Source organism: Laccaria bicolor, genomic scaffold (genome assembly GCF_000143565.1).
Source record: "Laccaria bicolor S238N-H82 LACBIscaffold_3 genomic scaffold, whole genome shotgun sequence".
Classification (NCBI taxonomy): domain Eukaryota; kingdom Fungi; phylum Basidiomycota; class Agaricomycetes; order Agaricales; family Hydnangiaceae; genus Laccaria; species Laccaria bicolor.
In genome coordinates this window covers 1,694,097-1,709,734 of record NW_001889874.1, presented here as the reverse complement: position 1 = coordinate 1,709,734, position 15,638 = coordinate 1,694,097, and the positions used below count along the sequence as shown (strand labels likewise).

The 15,638-nt window shown below is 48.6% G+C and overlaps 7 protein-coding genes across 7 annotated transcripts; 4 read left to right on the top strand and 3 right to left on the bottom strand.

Moving 5' to 3' along the window:
• Positions 1–118: 118 nt before the first annotated feature.
• Positions 119–1,831, top strand: LACBIDRAFT_245359 (uncharacterized protein; the record flags this gene model as incomplete). The annotated part of the gene is made up of 12 exons (XM_001876116.1): positions 119–219; positions 292–370; positions 432–447; positions 510–601; positions 664–890; positions 957–1,041; positions 1,098–1,201; positions 1,256–1,262; positions 1,312–1,415; positions 1,485–1,513; positions 1,566–1,669; positions 1,718–1,831. 12 exons carry the CDS (start codon positions 119–121, stop codon positions 1,829–1,831), a joined length of 1,062 nt encoding a protein of 353 aa, XP_001876151.1.
• Positions 1,832–3,555: 1,724 nt separating this feature from the next.
• Positions 3,556–4,904, top strand: LACBIDRAFT_188193 (uncharacterized protein; the record flags this gene model as incomplete). The annotated part of the gene is made up of 6 exons (XM_001876115.1): positions 3,556–3,676; positions 3,771–3,874; positions 3,972–4,117; positions 4,217–4,569; positions 4,635–4,723; positions 4,780–4,904. 6 exons carry the CDS (start codon positions 3,556–3,558, stop codon positions 4,888–4,890), a joined length of 924 nt encoding a protein of 307 aa, XP_001876150.1. The 3' UTR covers positions 4,891–4,904.
• Positions 4,905–5,380: 476 nt separating this feature from the next.
• Positions 5,381–6,693, bottom strand: LBTR (thioredoxin reductase; the record flags this gene model as incomplete). Its single annotated transcript, XM_001875706.1, has 7 exons — positions 5,381–5,601; positions 5,659–5,788; positions 5,849–5,949; positions 6,007–6,062; positions 6,123–6,426; positions 6,484–6,619; positions 6,679–6,693. The coding sequence occupies 7 exons, from the start codon at positions 6,691–6,693 to the stop codon at positions 5,381–5,383; spliced, it is 963 nt and encodes a 320-aa protein (XP_001875741.1).
• Positions 6,694–7,474: 781 nt separating this feature from the next.
• Positions 7,475–9,031, bottom strand: LACBIDRAFT_182606 (glycoside hydrolase family 16 protein; the record flags this gene model as incomplete). The annotated part of the gene is made up of 8 exons (XM_001875705.1): positions 8,827–9,031; positions 8,742–8,769; positions 8,499–8,694; positions 8,426–8,445; positions 8,332–8,365; positions 8,017–8,264; positions 7,783–7,952; positions 7,475–7,719 (listed from the first exon to the last, which is right to left on the bottom strand). The coding sequence occupies exons 1-8, from the start codon at positions 8,966–8,968 to the stop codon at positions 7,475–7,477; spliced, it is 1,083 nt and encodes a 360-aa protein (XP_001875740.1). The 5' UTR covers positions 8,969–9,031.
• Positions 9,032–10,209: 1,178 nt separating this feature from the next.
• On the top strand, positions 10,210–11,153 carry LACBIDRAFT_230665 (uncharacterized protein; the record flags this gene model as incomplete). Its single annotated transcript, XM_001876114.1, has 3 exons — positions 10,210–10,843; positions 10,902–10,981; positions 11,034–11,153. Coding segments are annotated over 3 exons (834 nt in total), but the record flags the coding sequence as incomplete, so codon positions are not given.
• A 445-nt stretch (positions 11,154–11,598) lies between these two features.
• Positions 11,599–13,822, bottom strand: LACBIDRAFT_322752 (uncharacterized protein; the record flags this gene model as incomplete). The annotated part of the gene is made up of 5 exons (XM_001875704.1): positions 11,599–11,710; positions 11,763–11,904; positions 12,045–12,974; positions 13,024–13,524; positions 13,730–13,822. Coding segments are annotated over 5 exons (1,776 nt in total), but the record flags the coding sequence as incomplete, so codon positions are not given.
• A 127-nt stretch (positions 13,823–13,949) lies between these two features.
• LACBIDRAFT_308867 (uncharacterized protein) lies at positions 13,950–15,422 on the top strand. Its single transcript, XM_001876113.1, has 7 exons — positions 13,950–14,222; positions 14,283–14,367; positions 14,427–14,575; positions 14,641–14,849; positions 14,902–15,056; positions 15,122–15,278; positions 15,335–15,422. The coding sequence occupies exons 1-6, from the start codon at positions 14,011–14,013 to the stop codon at positions 15,143–15,145; spliced, it is 834 nt and encodes a 277-aa protein (XP_001876148.1). The 5' UTR covers positions 13,950–14,010; the 3' UTR covers positions 15,146–15,278; positions 15,335–15,422.
• Positions 15,423–15,638: the final 216 nt, after the last annotated feature.

The window sequence follows — 15,638 nt, the reverse complement described above, 5'->3', positions numbered from 1 at the left end:
TGTCGGACTCTGACACGTGACTGATATCACTTCGTCACATGCGCTCCCAGTCGTTGAGCTTGCTTGGAGCTCTTGAAGAAACCTCTGAAGCTACTTACTCATTGTCCAGGATATTATGATGGGTCATCACCACCATATTGTTCTCCCAGATAAACCTGATCATGGTCTCCTACTTGCCAATCGGCGAACCGAAAGCACATTCGAGGAGATTCCAGTCATGTTAGGATCCTTGTCCATCCCCGTTAGATGAGACTTTCATGCGCTACTGATTTGTTCTTTCAATCGACCCAGCGACATTCAAGATGCCAAAAGTGCAGACCCCACGCTGAGACGGCAGCTAGCTTATCGCATTCGGGACGCCTGCGTTAATGTGGGTAGTACTCCACTAGCCTTATTGTTCACTTGTCGACACAATGAATGGCAACTTTTAGGTCGGATTCTTTTACGGTTCGTAATCTCGTGGAATTAAGGAAGGTGCAATATGGACCATCTTGAACTAATCTCTTTAGTGAAGAACCACGGTATTCCTGAGGAGGATATTGCTAATACTATCAAAGCCGCCAAACAATTCTTTGCCCTTCCAGAATCTACGAAGATGGGTGTTCGTCTTCTCCTTCAATCAGCGCATGATAATTATTCTGATGGTAATGGACCGCCCTTTAGCTCGATATCCACAAGTCACCGAACTATAAAGGCTACACCGCTCTTCTAGGCGAAAATACTGACGTATCAGGACTTGGCGACCTTCATGAAGGTTTCGATATTGGATGGGAGCCTCGTTATTTTGCGGAACATATGAATTCACCGGCGAGAAGCGATGGCGCCATGACGGGAGCGAATGTATGGCCAGAAGACCTGCCGGGTTTTAAAGAAGCGGTCCTCAATTACTAGTGGGTGTTCGACTCACACCGTTGGATCTCTATTGGGCTTGATTGCCTCTGACACAACGTCTACAGTCATTTAGCTCTCATACTGGGCCAATCGTTGTTCCCTCTTTTTGCCCTAGCTCTCGATCTACCGGAAAATTACTTCGATGACAAGGTGCGTAAATTCTTAGGTTTAATAGCGGGTTGCGTTGTCAACGTTCAAATCCACAGACGACCAAGCCGGCTGCTATCATGCGACTTCTACACTACCCGCCACAGAATCCAATTCCCGTTGAGACTTACAGTCGCCAAATCGGAATAGGAGCGCACACTGAGTGCATTATTTCGTAAATGGGCCATTTTCCCCGCTGAAAATGCTTCTTCTGCAGCTACGAAGTAAGGATAAGGATCTACACACTATTTTCGCCTACAATTTTTATGACAGTGCTTTACAATCCTCTGGCAAGATCCTGCTGGTGGGTTACAGGTTCAAAACACTTCCGGTAAGTGGGTGGACGCAGTGCCCATACCGGGAACTCTTGTCGTGAAGTAAGCAATCCTCTTTTGATTTTCAACCTTCCTGATGAAGTGACGCGACGCACGGTCCAATAATTCTAGTCTCGGAGATCAATTTGCCCGCTGGACCAGTACGTTTCTCAAATCAGCTGTCGACCTCCACCCGCTGATCATCACGAGAAGACGATATCTTTAAGTCGACCTTGCATCGCGTAGTTAACCGCTCTGGGGTACAACGGTATTCCATTCCTCTTTTTTTCGGGACGGATTATCAAGTGCTTCTCGAGGTGGGTGATTCGATTGCAATTATGGCAAACGTTAATCCTACCTTGTAGCCTATACCCACATGCGTGTCCCCTGGCTCCCCTGCCAAGTATGAAGTTATTACTGCAGGAGAGTATGTCAAATCGAGACTCGAGGCTACTTATGCCCACTCGTCCAAAGAGTGATCAAGTAGGGTTTGAGGTAATTAACCTTTTACAGGCCTCCTCTGTATATGTCATCATCACATTTATTCGAGTTTGGGGTCCGTGAATTTTTGCTTGCTGGGGCGCCGAGTGCAAACCCCGGTTAAGTTGGAGCAATCTACAGGATAACAATGCAGCACGTTTAATTTTCAGATTTTGAGGGAATTAGCGCCTTCTTAGTGGCTTCAATACGTTGCACGAAGATCACGATCCACATGCATGGTTCGAGGAGCAGTAACTCCAAATCAAAAGAAAGCACAGTGGCAGGTCAACATCTTATTTAGTGCATACCTCCTGCGGGGTGTCCGGCGTCTCAGGCTCCGCACCCGTGAAGGTTCCTAATCCTCTAAGCAGCGGTTTCATATGCGCCTTCAGACGTGTGAATAGCAACTCAGTCGTTCGACATGTATAGCTGCCAGTCAAAGGGCTTACGAGACGAGTTGAAATGAGTCGAAGGACGAGGGGACATGACGTCAAAACACGGAAGAACGGGACCCGAAGGAGCGAAAGCCTAACGGTTTTATCTTGAAGATACATCGACCCTGCAGAACGAGGCTGCACAACGAGGGGAGATTAACATGAGCTAGTTCCCTATCACTGTCTTGCATAGAACGAAGTTGCCGCGTGTAATGCTGTGGCGACTAGTAGGGTCTAAACCGCGCCAAAGCAATCCAGTCAGAATTGAAACCAGGGAGGATCATGGATGCCAAAATGGCTGATGGTCATGGAATAGACAAGTTTCTAACTTTCGGAGGCACTTGTGGCTGGTACGTCGATGCCAGTAAGAGGATGTAAACAGCGGACTCGACTTGGATTGTGTGACGAGAGGGGCGGGGTAAGCGAGCGCTAAAGCAAAAATCGTCTCTCACTTCCACTGTCATCACTGTGGAGCACCACATTTTCCTTAAGACCTCGCTCATTGACAAACTAATCTCCGCGTGTTCCCATCTTCATTCAATGCCGCGCTTTATTTAATTCATCCATGGCTTTTATGTAGGGTCTTCAGCTGGGCATCGTTCGGATTGTCGAAGAATATCATGTCGTTTCGTTTCCGAGGAGAAATTAAAAGCTGCTCCGGTCTCCTCAGAAGCCATTTTGAGGGAAGCCAGCGCCACTAGCACGTCTCCCCCACTCTAGAATCTTCGTTACGACCTGTCTATCACCATAGGTAAGTTTTTATCTCGTCGGACAACCCTCGGGACTCCAGGGGACTCCATGCTGAATGTTGCACAGTGGACCTCGGACACCCCAGACATATCGGAGTATCTCAGTTTACACTATGGTCAAAGGCAGCTTTCGACTTCGACCGTGAGAGGGATTTTCGAGCTTTCAAGTGAAACCGCCAGTTAATCTACGATGTATGCTTGAACAGTGGTAAGATGCACCACCGAAACCGGTATACAATCCACTACAGGTTGCCCAATAATTTCCACCCTCTTGCACCTTGCTTGCACCGAGGCCGAGTCAGGTTTCCGCATCGCCGGCGGAACGGGCCATCAAACTTGAAGGGTTTATTTGCATGATTGTAGGTCATGCAAGCGCCAAGCTCTATAAAATCCCTGTTCAAATTCGTCGTCATTCACATCTACAAACCCCACACCTCTGGACGTGGAACCAACATTACAGCCTAGTCCCCACTCTGAACTTCCCTCGACATTCGTGGCTGTACTCATTCCATGGCTTCCTCTTCTTCCTTTACTTCCAATATGACTGGTCTACTAGCTCCAGAGTCTGACGTCAATCCGACTCCATACGCTTCACCTTTGCATCCCGCGAACATCTTCAATGTCGAAGGCCTTGTTGCCGTCATCACTGGGGGTGGGACAGGTAAGCACTTTCTGCTCGCATTTGTCCCGCTTGTTATGGGAGCTTCGATTGTTGTAATGATTAAGGATGTGAGCTAACAGTCTTCGTATTCTAGGCATCGGTCTCATGATGGCGACTGCGCTTGAAAACAATGGCGCTACTGTGTACATTGTCGGTCGGCGGCTTGAAATTCTTCGAAAGGCTGCTCGTGAGAATAGTGTAAGTTCATTTAATTTCAGTTTTGATCCCAAGAGGAAGTCAAAACAATCAAACTTCACTTTTTTCGATGGAAACCTGATTTTTTTCTCTGAAACAGAGATTCGGCAAAATCATTCCGCTGGAGGGGGATATAACGGACCGCGCTAGTCTGCTCACCATCGCAGAGACAATTAAAGCAGAGCAAGGGTATATTGACTTACTCGTCAATAATGCTGGTATCGCGAGAAACCTCTTTCCACACCCGTTACCTTCCCCAAACGGATCGAATATTAGCCACCCACCCTCGCCTCCCGCGTCCCCTGGGCCAAGTTCATCAGCACCTTCCATCAAAGCGTTCCAAAGTGTTTTATGGGACTGTGGATCACCCGAAGATTTTGCAGAGACATTTGCCATAAATACGACGGCGGTTTACTACACGACTGTCGCTTTCCTTGATCTTTTGCATCAGGGAAATCTTAGGCGACAACGACTTGCTTGCCAAACCACTGTGCCCAACCTCGCGCGCCCACCTTATCACACGTCTCAAGTTTTGTCTGTGTCATCCTCAGGATCTTTTCGAATAGACTCCAAAGTCCTTTCGCCGTCTTACACGCTTTCAAAAAGCGCGTGCACGCATCTGGGGAAACTCCTGGCCAACCTCCTCGCGCCTTGGGGCATCCGAAGCAATGTTTTGGCTCCAGGCGTCTGGCCGAGCGGTATGTTTATTTATAGGTATCTCCTGAAGCACGACGCCTAACATCCACGTTTTGTATTTAAACAGAAATGACAACATCCCCAACTCCGACATTTAAACTTGACCCTTTTGCCCTTGCAGAAGCTGTGCCGTTAAAGCGCACTGGATCTCAGGAGGTTCGTTGATATTTCATCTGTGATCGCTCGTCTCCTGAATGATCGGGGATTTGTAGGATATGGCAGGCACGATTTTGTTCCTCGCCAGTCGGGCTGGTGCGTACGTGAATGGCGCTGTGTGGCTTGTTGATGGTGGCCGCGTTGGTTGTGTGGCGAGCAACTATTAGCTCAACCTCTGGCTGTACGAGACTCTTCGGCTCTTCCTCCTTATTTATTATCGTCGGTAATAACGCGGCGCTAGTGTGATGTGATTTATACCTAGGATAAAAATACCCATTTTCTGTACAAATATGAAGCCTTGGAGATCCCGACACCTCAACGGATCGGAGGACATGCGACATCATACTTTAATGATCGTTAACGTTACTTGCATCGTCCGCGGTGATCGACAGAGGTTTCGTTTTCGTAGATGAAATCCGAGGAGCTTGCAGTCAAACAAAGGTCGACATGATACTCAGAAGTGACCACTGTCCAGTTTCCAAATTTATTGCAAGGAACGGCTCCGGTCTATATCCATTTTGAAATCAGCTGAAGGTCGGACGAAGTTCTCAAATTAAATTCTGTTTCCATCTCCACGTGCATTACATTATCGAAAAAGAAGGGGGAATCGTGATATCTATGTATGTCTCCGTAAAATGAAAGAACAAATCGAACACTCTAAAACTCCTCCTCCTCTGCCAGCAGCTTCTCCACCTCGAGCGCAGCCATACACCCACTTCCTGCGCTGGTGATAGCCTGTCGGAATTTCTTGTCCTGAACATCTCCTGCGGCGTAGACACCCTTTACTGATGTCTGCGTCGTGCCAGGAACCGTGATGATGTACCCATCGGGATCGGTCTCGAGCTGTGAGCGGACGAGAGCCGTGGCTGGTTCGTGGCCTGAGAGTAGGTAGCGTTAGGAAACTATTAGACTAGGGAGCGCGTGAGAAGACATACCGATGGCGTAGAACAAACCGTTTACAGGAAGGTCCCGCTCCTCTCCTGTCTGTACGTTCTTTATGCGAAGGTTATTCAGGAGGTCCCCGTCACCTTGGCATTCGGTCGCGACTGTGTGCCAAAGGAGAGTCTGTTATATTAACAAGGTCGTTAGCCTTGCAAAAAAAAAATCTTCAGCTTGCCCACTCACAATTTTGGGGTTATTCTGCAAACGCTTTGCCATGATCTTGGAAGCGCGGAGTTCACCTCTCCTCACGAGAACGTAGACGTGCGAGCCGTATTTCGTGAGATCTACATCGCAAAGTTTAGATGAGATCAATGCAACATTGAGCAAATGAACAAACTAACATGTGGCTTCCTCAGCAGCGGAATCACCGCCACCGATAACAGCTAATGGTTTATTCCTAATCGCCTCCATCAGCCATCGTTCCATCAAGGGAAAAGAACAGGAGTTCAAAACAGACCTGAAGATCGGCACGGCACCATCACACACCGCACATGCACTTATTCCACTCTGCCAGTACGTTTGCTCGCCTTTCAGCCCCATCCGCTTAGCGCTCGCGCCGGTCGCGATAATCACCGCGTCGGCTGTCTCTGGCTCACCATCCTCCTGCATCTCGCGCCAGTACCTGAACGGGCGCGATGACAAGTCGATCTTGGACACCGTTTCTGTGATGATGGTGGTCCCGAAACGCACGGACTGTTCGCGGAATTTGTCCATGAGTTCCGGGCCTAGGATGCCGGTCGGGAAACCAGGGAAGTTCTCGACTGGTAGGTGACAGTGATATCTGAGCATGTGAATGAAGTATTGACGGCGCCGCTCACCGTCTGTGGTTGTGGTGAGCTGTCCACCAGCAGCGAAGCCGTTCGCCATAAAGCCCTCGAACATGACTGGGTCGAGGTTGGCTCGCGCGAGATAGATCGCTGCAGTGTGGCCTGCTGGGCCCGAGCCAATGATGACCTACGTCGTTGGAATTAAAAAGACTGATTCTTTTTTGCATTCAGATAAGATACGCTTACGACTTTGGAGTGCATCTTCTTGCTTCGCTCGCCTGCTTTAATGGGTGCCATCGATTTAGAAGACTTGTATTTTTCGAAGCGGAACGGTGCTGAGCAAGCAACAGAGGTGATAGCCCACTCGCGAAAGCGTAGGGTTCGACTGAAAAAGCGGGGAAACAGGATGACCAGAAGAGCTGGGTAAATTGCCGGATAAAAATAAAAATCATGGTCACAGGATTGCTGATAGAGCGAGTCACGTGATACTTTACTTCTCCCGTGACTGTCAGTGTCACTGGCAGTGTCAGTGAATTATTTTTCAGGCTGATCAGAGCGCAGCTACCAGCGTAATATTTGCCTACATACTTTCTGCAAAATTGCTGCGAGCTTCAGGTGAAATTTTATTTTTAGTTGCTACCGATACCAATATGGACGGTATAACAGCAATTCATTTGCCGAGCTATTGACGTGAAGACCAATAGAAAAGAGGACTGAAAAGATTGGCTAATTTCGAATATCTTTCTTGCGTTATTCCAATTTCCTTCGCCTTTTTTGACCTGAGTCAGCTCAAGATGACTGAAGGCTGAAGCTAAGCTAGAAATGGTACAGCCAGGCGGCGGACGCTTATGGTGCCTCCAGGATTTATTTATTGGGGTGGAAGCCTATGTACTCTGCATTTTTTAAACCTAAAACGTAGTCTGAAATCCATGTAAGTACTTGAGGGGTATCTATTGAAAATGACTGTCTCTGAATGACACCATGATGCCGTCTTTGCATTAAAATCATCTTTTTGGTCCGTCAATACTCCAAGTCACAAGTTTCAGGCGAGAAATAGCCAGATACCACCCATAACTCCTAACCATGAAGCTAGCGTCGAAAGGCTGAGGCACAACGCTGACGCTGAGTTGCCCGTCACAATAGTATTCGTTCCCGTCTTGCTAAACACGTTCACGGACGCAATTTCAAAGTAGGCAGTCGCATAGTTCGACCCGTTCCCAACCACGTAGTCATTATAGCACGTCCCTGGACAAGTTTCCGCGAATACATTCGCAGCACCAGCGAAGTCTTCATAAAAATAGACAGGATATTGTTAGCACAAGGCGTGGATCAGCACAAAAATAGACAAACCTCCACAAAGGGTGATGTCGAAAATTAAATTTTGCGGCGCGAAGAAGGTATCTATTTTACAACCCGCAGCAGGCCAGTTGCCGACTGGCGTGCCGAGGGTGGAGGTATCGATTGTACTTGAATTAGATGACAGAACGCTCGGAACGTTTGCACGGGAGAAGAACCAGATACTATAAAGAATCGCCATCCAATGAGTTTCTAATGTGGTCAAAGGAAAGAAGTCGATCAACGTACGAGATCCCAGTTTCCGCGAATTCGGTAACAAACATGCCTCCCCCTGCCTGTGCGAAACCCGCTCCATACGATGCCGTGCTGGGATTGGTGGTGATGCAGCCTTCGTTCGAGTTGGTGAGGTACGAGCAGTCGGTGGAGTTGACGAGGGTAGACGATTGAACCTGGGAGACTTGTTTACATCCAGCGAGGGTATGTAGCCCCATCTGGTTGTTAGTGACCATGTTCACGCCTTCGAAGGTGTCGATTTCACTTGATTTTCAAAAGATAACACATCGCTTAGCAACGGGGATGGGAAGGGTGGTGATGTTGTACTCACCCGCCTGTTGGCCAAGCTGGAGCTTGTGACCACCTAGAGTCAACGTTGAATGTTGAGTGTTCAATTCAACTTTGGAGTACATTTCAAGCATACCACGCCGGCCACACGGAGCACTGCGAAGAAGAGTGTTAATCTGAGCTTGGATCGAGTTATGGATTGGACGCACACCATAGGGAACGTGGAGCATGTCAACCGTCCAGACACTGCCAACACTAAATTTGTCATTGGTCGATATTCTAACGGTATTTCGTTTTTGGTTGTAAGGGACGGTGGAAGTGTTGTCAACTTTGATAATAGCGTGTTTTGTTGAAGGATCTACATAGGCGAGTTGCGAGGATGCCGCCACGGACGACGACACGAATCTGGTAGGCTGTCACGGTTGGGTTGGATATATATAAGCGCTGCTTACATGGCGTCTCCATTCGTTAGGTTATCATCTGAAAGTCGGTAAAATCATCCTTTGAAGATGCAAGAAACAAAACGCCTTGACGTACAGTTGTTGTAGAATTTCCAGTCATCAAAAAAGGTCGAGCCCGCGAACGTCTTCACCATGGTATAACCCGTCGCCGCAACCGGCGGTATAGAAGCAGTCAAAGAGACGGCGAGAGAGAGGAGGGTAACTTGTGGGTGTAACATGGAGATCGTTGCACAATCCAATGTCTTTTGTCCGGTTATATATATCAACACGCTCCACTGATGGCGTTGTTGGGGGGAAGGCGATTGGGAGAAGAGCCGTGGACAAATGTACAAATTAGGTATGACGGTTTCTTTTTTTTTTTTGAGGAGCTTGGGCGTTGTTAGTTGCTGCGCTTCGGCAACGAGGGGAGAAACGATTTACATAGATGGCTAAAAATAGCCGCCTAACTGTAAGGCTCAGTCCGCGTCATCGATAAAGGAATCGGAAGGGAGGGTAAGTAAGAAGGCGAAAAAAGTTGATGGACACATGGGAGTATTTGGGACCCCAAAACTTGCTAGCACTGTAGCCGCAGGAACTACGAGAAAGCTCTCGAGCTGCTTCTCTGTCTCCCCACACGGCTTTACATGGGGTGAGCACGTCCGTCGATAACGTTCAACGGTGCAGGTGGTGGTTTGCAGTTGTCGCTGAGAGACTAGAGTCGTTACTCCGAGTCCTGATTCGTGTGGTGAACGATCACGTGGTGAGAACGCGTGGAAAGTTCAAATTCCCTTTATGGCTGTGACATGAACGCTCTTGTTCAGCTGCTCCTCCTCTAGACGTTTTAGCCAACTAAAAGTGTTCCTTTTGTTGGAAGGTACGCGGTAACCTGATTTGTAGCCCATTATTCAGCTTATCTTGAACGGAACAGTCTCATTTTCGTAGGTCGTCCCAGAGGGTTTAATGACGATTGTGTCTGATTGTTAAACCAGCGAAACCACCCATAAATTATAAAGACCATTGTCAACATAGCCCTCACTAATTTATCATGGCCTCTATCGGCTCCGTAACCAAGCAGATAGCCGCCCTCGAGATATCGAACAAGAAACCTGGCCTAACCAGCGCTACCTCTTCCAGCCGACTTGGGCACACCAAGCAGTCCAGCCAAACCAGCGTCACCAAGCTTCTCACCAAATATGGTGCGCCCAACCCCTTCACAAATGCCATCAACAAGCCAACCCAGCCCTCCTCCCTGCGAAACCCTACTCCAAGCAGTCAACCTCAAGCGCCAACCACCTCTCACTCAACCATTGATATCGGAGCATACGACGGTGGTTTGGAACTTGAAAATGAGAAGCGTGGGGAACGTGTGTTCGGTGAAGCAGCAGAAGAACTAGCTCTGAATTCCAGCACTTCTAGGCATGCAACTCGTATTTTAATACCTTGAAGAGTACGCTGACCTCACTCCAGAAAATCCCCAACACGCGAGTGGACTCTACATGACTTCGATATGGGCCGCCCACTTGGCAAAGGCAAGTTTGGGCGTGTCTACATGGTACGAACGAAGAACCCCAACTATATACTTGCCCTCAAAACACTCTACAAATCCGAAATCGTCCAATCCAAAGTCGAGAAGCAAATCCGGCGCGAGATTGAAATCCAACAAAACTTGCGACACCCTAACGTTCTCCGTCTGTATGGCTACTTCCATGACGAAAAACGCATCTTTCTCATGCTCGAATTCGCTGGGAAGGGTGAGCTGTACAAACAGCTCTCGAAACATGGATGTTTTACGGAGAAGCGTTCTTCTCGGTATATCTACCAGATGTCTGACGCCTTGATTTATCTGCATGGAAAGCACGTCATACACAGGGATATCAAGCCGGAAAATTTGCTCTTGGGGATCAATGGGGAGTTAAAGATTGGTGATTTTGGATGGAGCGTGCATGCGCCTGGGAACCGAAGAATGACACTCTGCGGAACGTTGGATTATCTTCCTCCTGAGATGGTGGAGGGGAAAGAGCACAACGAGAAAGTTGACTATTGGGCTTTGGGCGTGCTCACGTATGAATTCCTGATCGGCAACCCCCCGTTTGAGGATCGGAGTAGTGTCAATAGTATGTTCTCTTTGACCCTCGTTGGCCTGAGCTAATACTGACGCCACTCACGTCATAGACACATACCGCCGAATAGCCAGAGTCGACCTGAAATTTCCTTCTAACATCTCAGCAGAAGCGAGAGATCTTATTTCGCGGGTTAGTGTTATCCTTCTTGCCATTAGAAATTAACTCACGAACATGCACCTAGCTCTTGCAATACGACCCACAGAGCCGCTTAGCGCTCACTGAAGTCCTTCGCCACCCATGGATCGTCAAGCACCGGCCTAGAGGTACAGGGACGGGCGTCACACGCGATAGCGCGGTCTAGTCTTGGTTCCTCTAAAGATTTCTTTCCTTTTCTATGCTTTTCCTAGCTATCATTTGTGCCATATCAATCGCATGGACTTCTTGTATTTATTCCCGTAGGATTTGGGGTTTGCAGCGCCTTTGAAGGGCTTCAAGTAGAGACTATTCGAGATACTTTCATCGCACCAGACTGAGATACGAACTGTTGATCGAAGAAATATTCCGTTTGTGGTATACGCAGAAAACATTCCTCCGCCTCGTTTCCAGAGGCCGAGAGTGTCCACATAACTTCAAATGTCATCTCTTCTAACTCTGGCAAAAAAAAAAGCCATGACGTCAAAGCGAAGTATTCAATAGATAGAATGTTTATCATGCTGCAGGGCATCGTCTGTATGGTTGAAGACATGGTGTGCCCCCTACAAGATAAGGTTGAAAAGTAGGCCGTTGGATCAAACAGGATCCCAACACTACTGGTGTACCTGATTGACTTGGGATCGTTTGGGAGGGTCTCGGCAATAATGGTAACGTCGTAGACGCCCTGCAGCTGGATCTTGAGGGCCGTTGTAAGACTGATTACACCTAGCCGAACATTGTCTTTAGCTAAACCTGACTTGAGCGCTATGGAACTCACCTGCGCCCAGCACAATGATTTCTCTCTTTGGCGGAGGTGCGCTTGAAGGCTCCATGGTGCTTGGATAGCGGAGTCCAGTCCACTTTCAAGATACCGCCCATATATTCTTCCTGACCTGCTTGCTGCATCCGAAGGTTGCGCGCTTTCATGGCGTCCGTAAACCTGTCCTTTTGTGCACCGTCATCGGGTACGGTAGGTGTGTCACGGACACGTTTTGACGGGCATTATTTGATGGAAGTACGATTCGCTACATGCATGACTCCATGGAGAGAACGAACTTACCCTCACGCATCGGCCAGTGGCGCCGGAATTTTTCAGCACGCTCCTCATCCATGGCTGTGGAAATTGCTACGAAGGACTCATCTGCTTTCTTCCGTGCCTCTTCGAAGTCCTCTTCATCAACCGATCCGTCCCGATGCAGAAGAATACCTTTTATCCTCATCAGGGCTCTGATGTGAACATCCAGCCATTCCTCGGGATAAATGATGTCTCTAAACTCCTTTTCGTGCCTCTTAGCATCCTCTTCAGAAAATATCACTGGACAGACTGGGTAGTTAATGCTCGTAGGGATGTAATCGCCATAGCCAACCGTCAGCGAGAGCAAGCACTGTTCAAGAAGGGGCAAGCCATCTGACCAAGAGTGCGATGAATAGTAGATGGCGCGGCGCATATCCTCCATCTGATGAAGGCGCAGCGCGGCATACAATGCTGGACGCAGCTGGCGAACTAGCTTAAGAAACTGATGGTTTGATGCCACTCGCCTGACCTCCGCGTGAGCCTCCGATTTTTGGGCAGCGCCCAGCTCGTCAAAGTTGTCTGGTAAGACAGGCTGCTGGAGGTCACCTCCTGGGAGCTTGGCGTACTTCAGATTTTTTGTGTCGATGTCGACCAAGTCGGGCATTACGGTTTCAAATAATGGTCGGATGGCCGCGCCCTGCCAGTCAATAATTGCAGCCACTGACATGGAATCGTCATCGTTGACGAATACGTTGGCAGCGTGCAAGTCGGGGTGAGAAAGGGTAGGGATGCAGTGTTCATGTGACGGAAGAACCGACGGGGCTAGGGAGAGCCACTTTTTGAGTAACACTATGTGTTGAACAGCGCTGTGTCGAGCGCCAAGCTGGTTTTGGGCGCATGGGGAGTTTGAATACGATTGGATCCATTTCATCTCGCAGTCTACGGCAGCCTTGATATAAGAGCGAACGTCCGTCCCTAAGCCACCCATCAATAATAGTGGAGCCCCACTATGGTAAAATCTTACATGGTCCCCGATCAATGAGCAAACGGGCTCGCTCGCCTCGGTAAAAGCGTCGCTCTACGCTGGGTCCGATGCGAAATCGCTCCGAGCAATCGTCAGGTTGTTGCCCTTCAGCGTAAAGGGGCTTTGCTTGAAGCAACGGATCAACATCTTCCTTATAATATATGCTTCCGTACTGAGAGAATGGGATGCCACCCAAACCACTCAGCAGGTTGGCGATATCGAAGATGTGGCAAGAATCGGCGGAACTGTCCGACACATTGGCAAGTATGTTACCCTTACATTTTTCCATGATTATGTACTCACACCCCACATTATTATCTGAGGACGCGTCCCAGGCCAGCACTTTCGGAACTGGTGCACCAATGCGGGACCGAACAAAGTCCATCGTTGCCACCTCGCTACGTGTAAGGAGACTCCGCGGTCCAGCATTACGAAACGGAATACGGGCGACGACATCATTGCCAGTATCAAGGCTGAGGCGAAACACACGGTTGAATGTACCTGGAAAGAATTGAGCATGTTTGCCTCGTGAAGAAAAGACAAAAGACCTTCTCCTACAACTTCAATCTCGTTGCATTCAGAGGCACCACATGCTTTCGCGGCAATTGCTCCGAGAGCCTCTACGTCGAAATCGAGTTGTCTTAAGGCCATTTCTGCTGGATCATCAACGTCTTAGGAGGACGAACTCTGACCCAGGCACACTCACGTTTGTCGTTGTTGTACAACCAGCGTCTCGTCGTACATGTCATAAGCAGCTCTGAGCCCACAGGATTGGAAGGGTATGCCGACATGAAGCGAGCTAGAAATGCGTTTGTTTGTTTGAGCAATGGTAGTGAGCGAATCATCTTACAATACCCGTGCAAGGATAAGAAGAAGCACGTGGGTTCCACATTGTTGTCATCTGTTGTCATTCTCCAGGGCTCTACCTTCTTGTTAACGACCTCGAGGACAACGACCAGCCCACCGCTAAGCTTCTCTCAGTTGAATATGAGTTTCGCGGATTTAGAAGCGGGTCACGGCCAACCGTCACGAACCGCATCCTCATCTATACCACAGTCTCGAGAGGATGCCGCATTTCGGGAACTACAGTCATCTTTATCTCTGCAAGTCTTCAAGATGAATGCGAACATTCAGTCTATTGTCAAGTTCGTTGATCAGCTGGGGACAGGGAAGGATTCGGCAGAGTTGAGAAAGAAGCTGTACGTGAGGTTTACCGACTGCAGCGCAACGTCTGACGAACCTACTTCCTGAACTTACAGACATGACCTAACGGAGACCACGCGTGCAATGGCAAAGCGAAGTTCTGATGACTTGAAGAAGCTATCAGTGCTACAAGCTACTTTGGTGCGCGATGGAATGAAGTAGGGAGGGGTGGTTAACGTTAATCCATTGTCTGCAAATAGCCCCATCAGAAGACTGCGCTCCAGAAGACGTCGCATGATCTTCAGTTCTCTCTCGTCGCTTTTCAACGCGCTCAGCAAGTCAGTGCAGAGAGACAACGAACCGTGGTGCAGGGTGTCAAGCTGGCGGTTGATGATGACCAACACACACCGTTCGTCGTAGTTTTTTCACTGTTCTTCTTTCTCGAAGACTGATTCTATGATTTATATACTTCAGACGGCCTGCAGAGCTTGAATCAACACCGCAAGAACAGCGGCAGGCGCAGATACTTCAGGCGCAACTATCACCACATGAGCTAGCCTACCAAGAATCTCTCATTCAAGAACGCGAAGCTGAAATACGGGAGATAGAAACGGGAATTCACGAACTTGCTGAAATCTTCCATGACCTTGGGACGCTGGTGAACCAGCAGGGAGGCATGCTAGGTGCGTTAACCGCGTGGTTTCCCCTGAGTTGAGATGACTCACTATGGCGCAGATAATATCGAGTTGAACATATCTTCTGTGGCTCAGGACACCGGCGCCGCTTCAGAGGAACTTAGATCTGCTGCGGTGTATCAGCGCAAAGCGGGTCGACGCGCGCTGTGTCTCATGATTGTTCTTGTCATCGTTGTGGCAGTTGTCTTACTTGCCGTGGGTTCTCACTTTCGTTACCCTATGGTATATTCTTACCGTGCGATCTGCAGATTCTTTCTTAGCCTTGGATACCCTGTAAACTATGACATCACTTTAATGCACACGACCCTCACTTCCAAACCTTCCTCCCTCCAACATCCGGTGGCACAGTCTATGCTGATAGCATCTTTCTTATTATTTTGATTCTCGGACGTAGTTCAGCATAGTTGGGAGTGTTAGGTGCGTAACATCATGTATTTATCAAGAGAACTGATGCGATGTACGTTATATTTTAGGTGGCCTGATAGCGAATCCTCTATGTATTCCATATGTTATTATCATGGACTCGATGAATTTTGTAGCCTTGGATTTTGATGTCGCCCGATATTTGAGTCGCCCTCCATTGTCTGCTTTGACGCTGGTCGATGCGAGCTAAGCAACTTTATATCGATATGTGGTCCTGACTACTACGGCTCGCGGGCCGGCGCAGGCTTTCTCTTGACAGTGTGTAAACGGTTTCCTCGACGACGTGGTTCTTTTGTTGAACCTCCAGATTGGATGATGATATGTTTAACAATCGTGAGTCGCGCGTTCTTCTTG

Coding starts and splice junctions, on each gene's coding strand:
- LACBIDRAFT_308867 (XM_001876113.1), top strand. CDS start 14,011: ATGAGTTTCGCGGATTTAGAAGCGGGTCACGGCCAACCGTCACGAACC. Junction 14,368..14,426: donor CAGTGCTACAAGCTACTTTG/GTGCGCGATGGA, acceptor GTCTGCAAATAG/CCCCATCAGAAGACTGCGCT. Junction 14,576..14,640: donor GATGATGACCAACACACACC/GTTCGTCGTAGT, acceptor TATATACTTCAG/ACGGCCTGCAGAGCTTGAAT.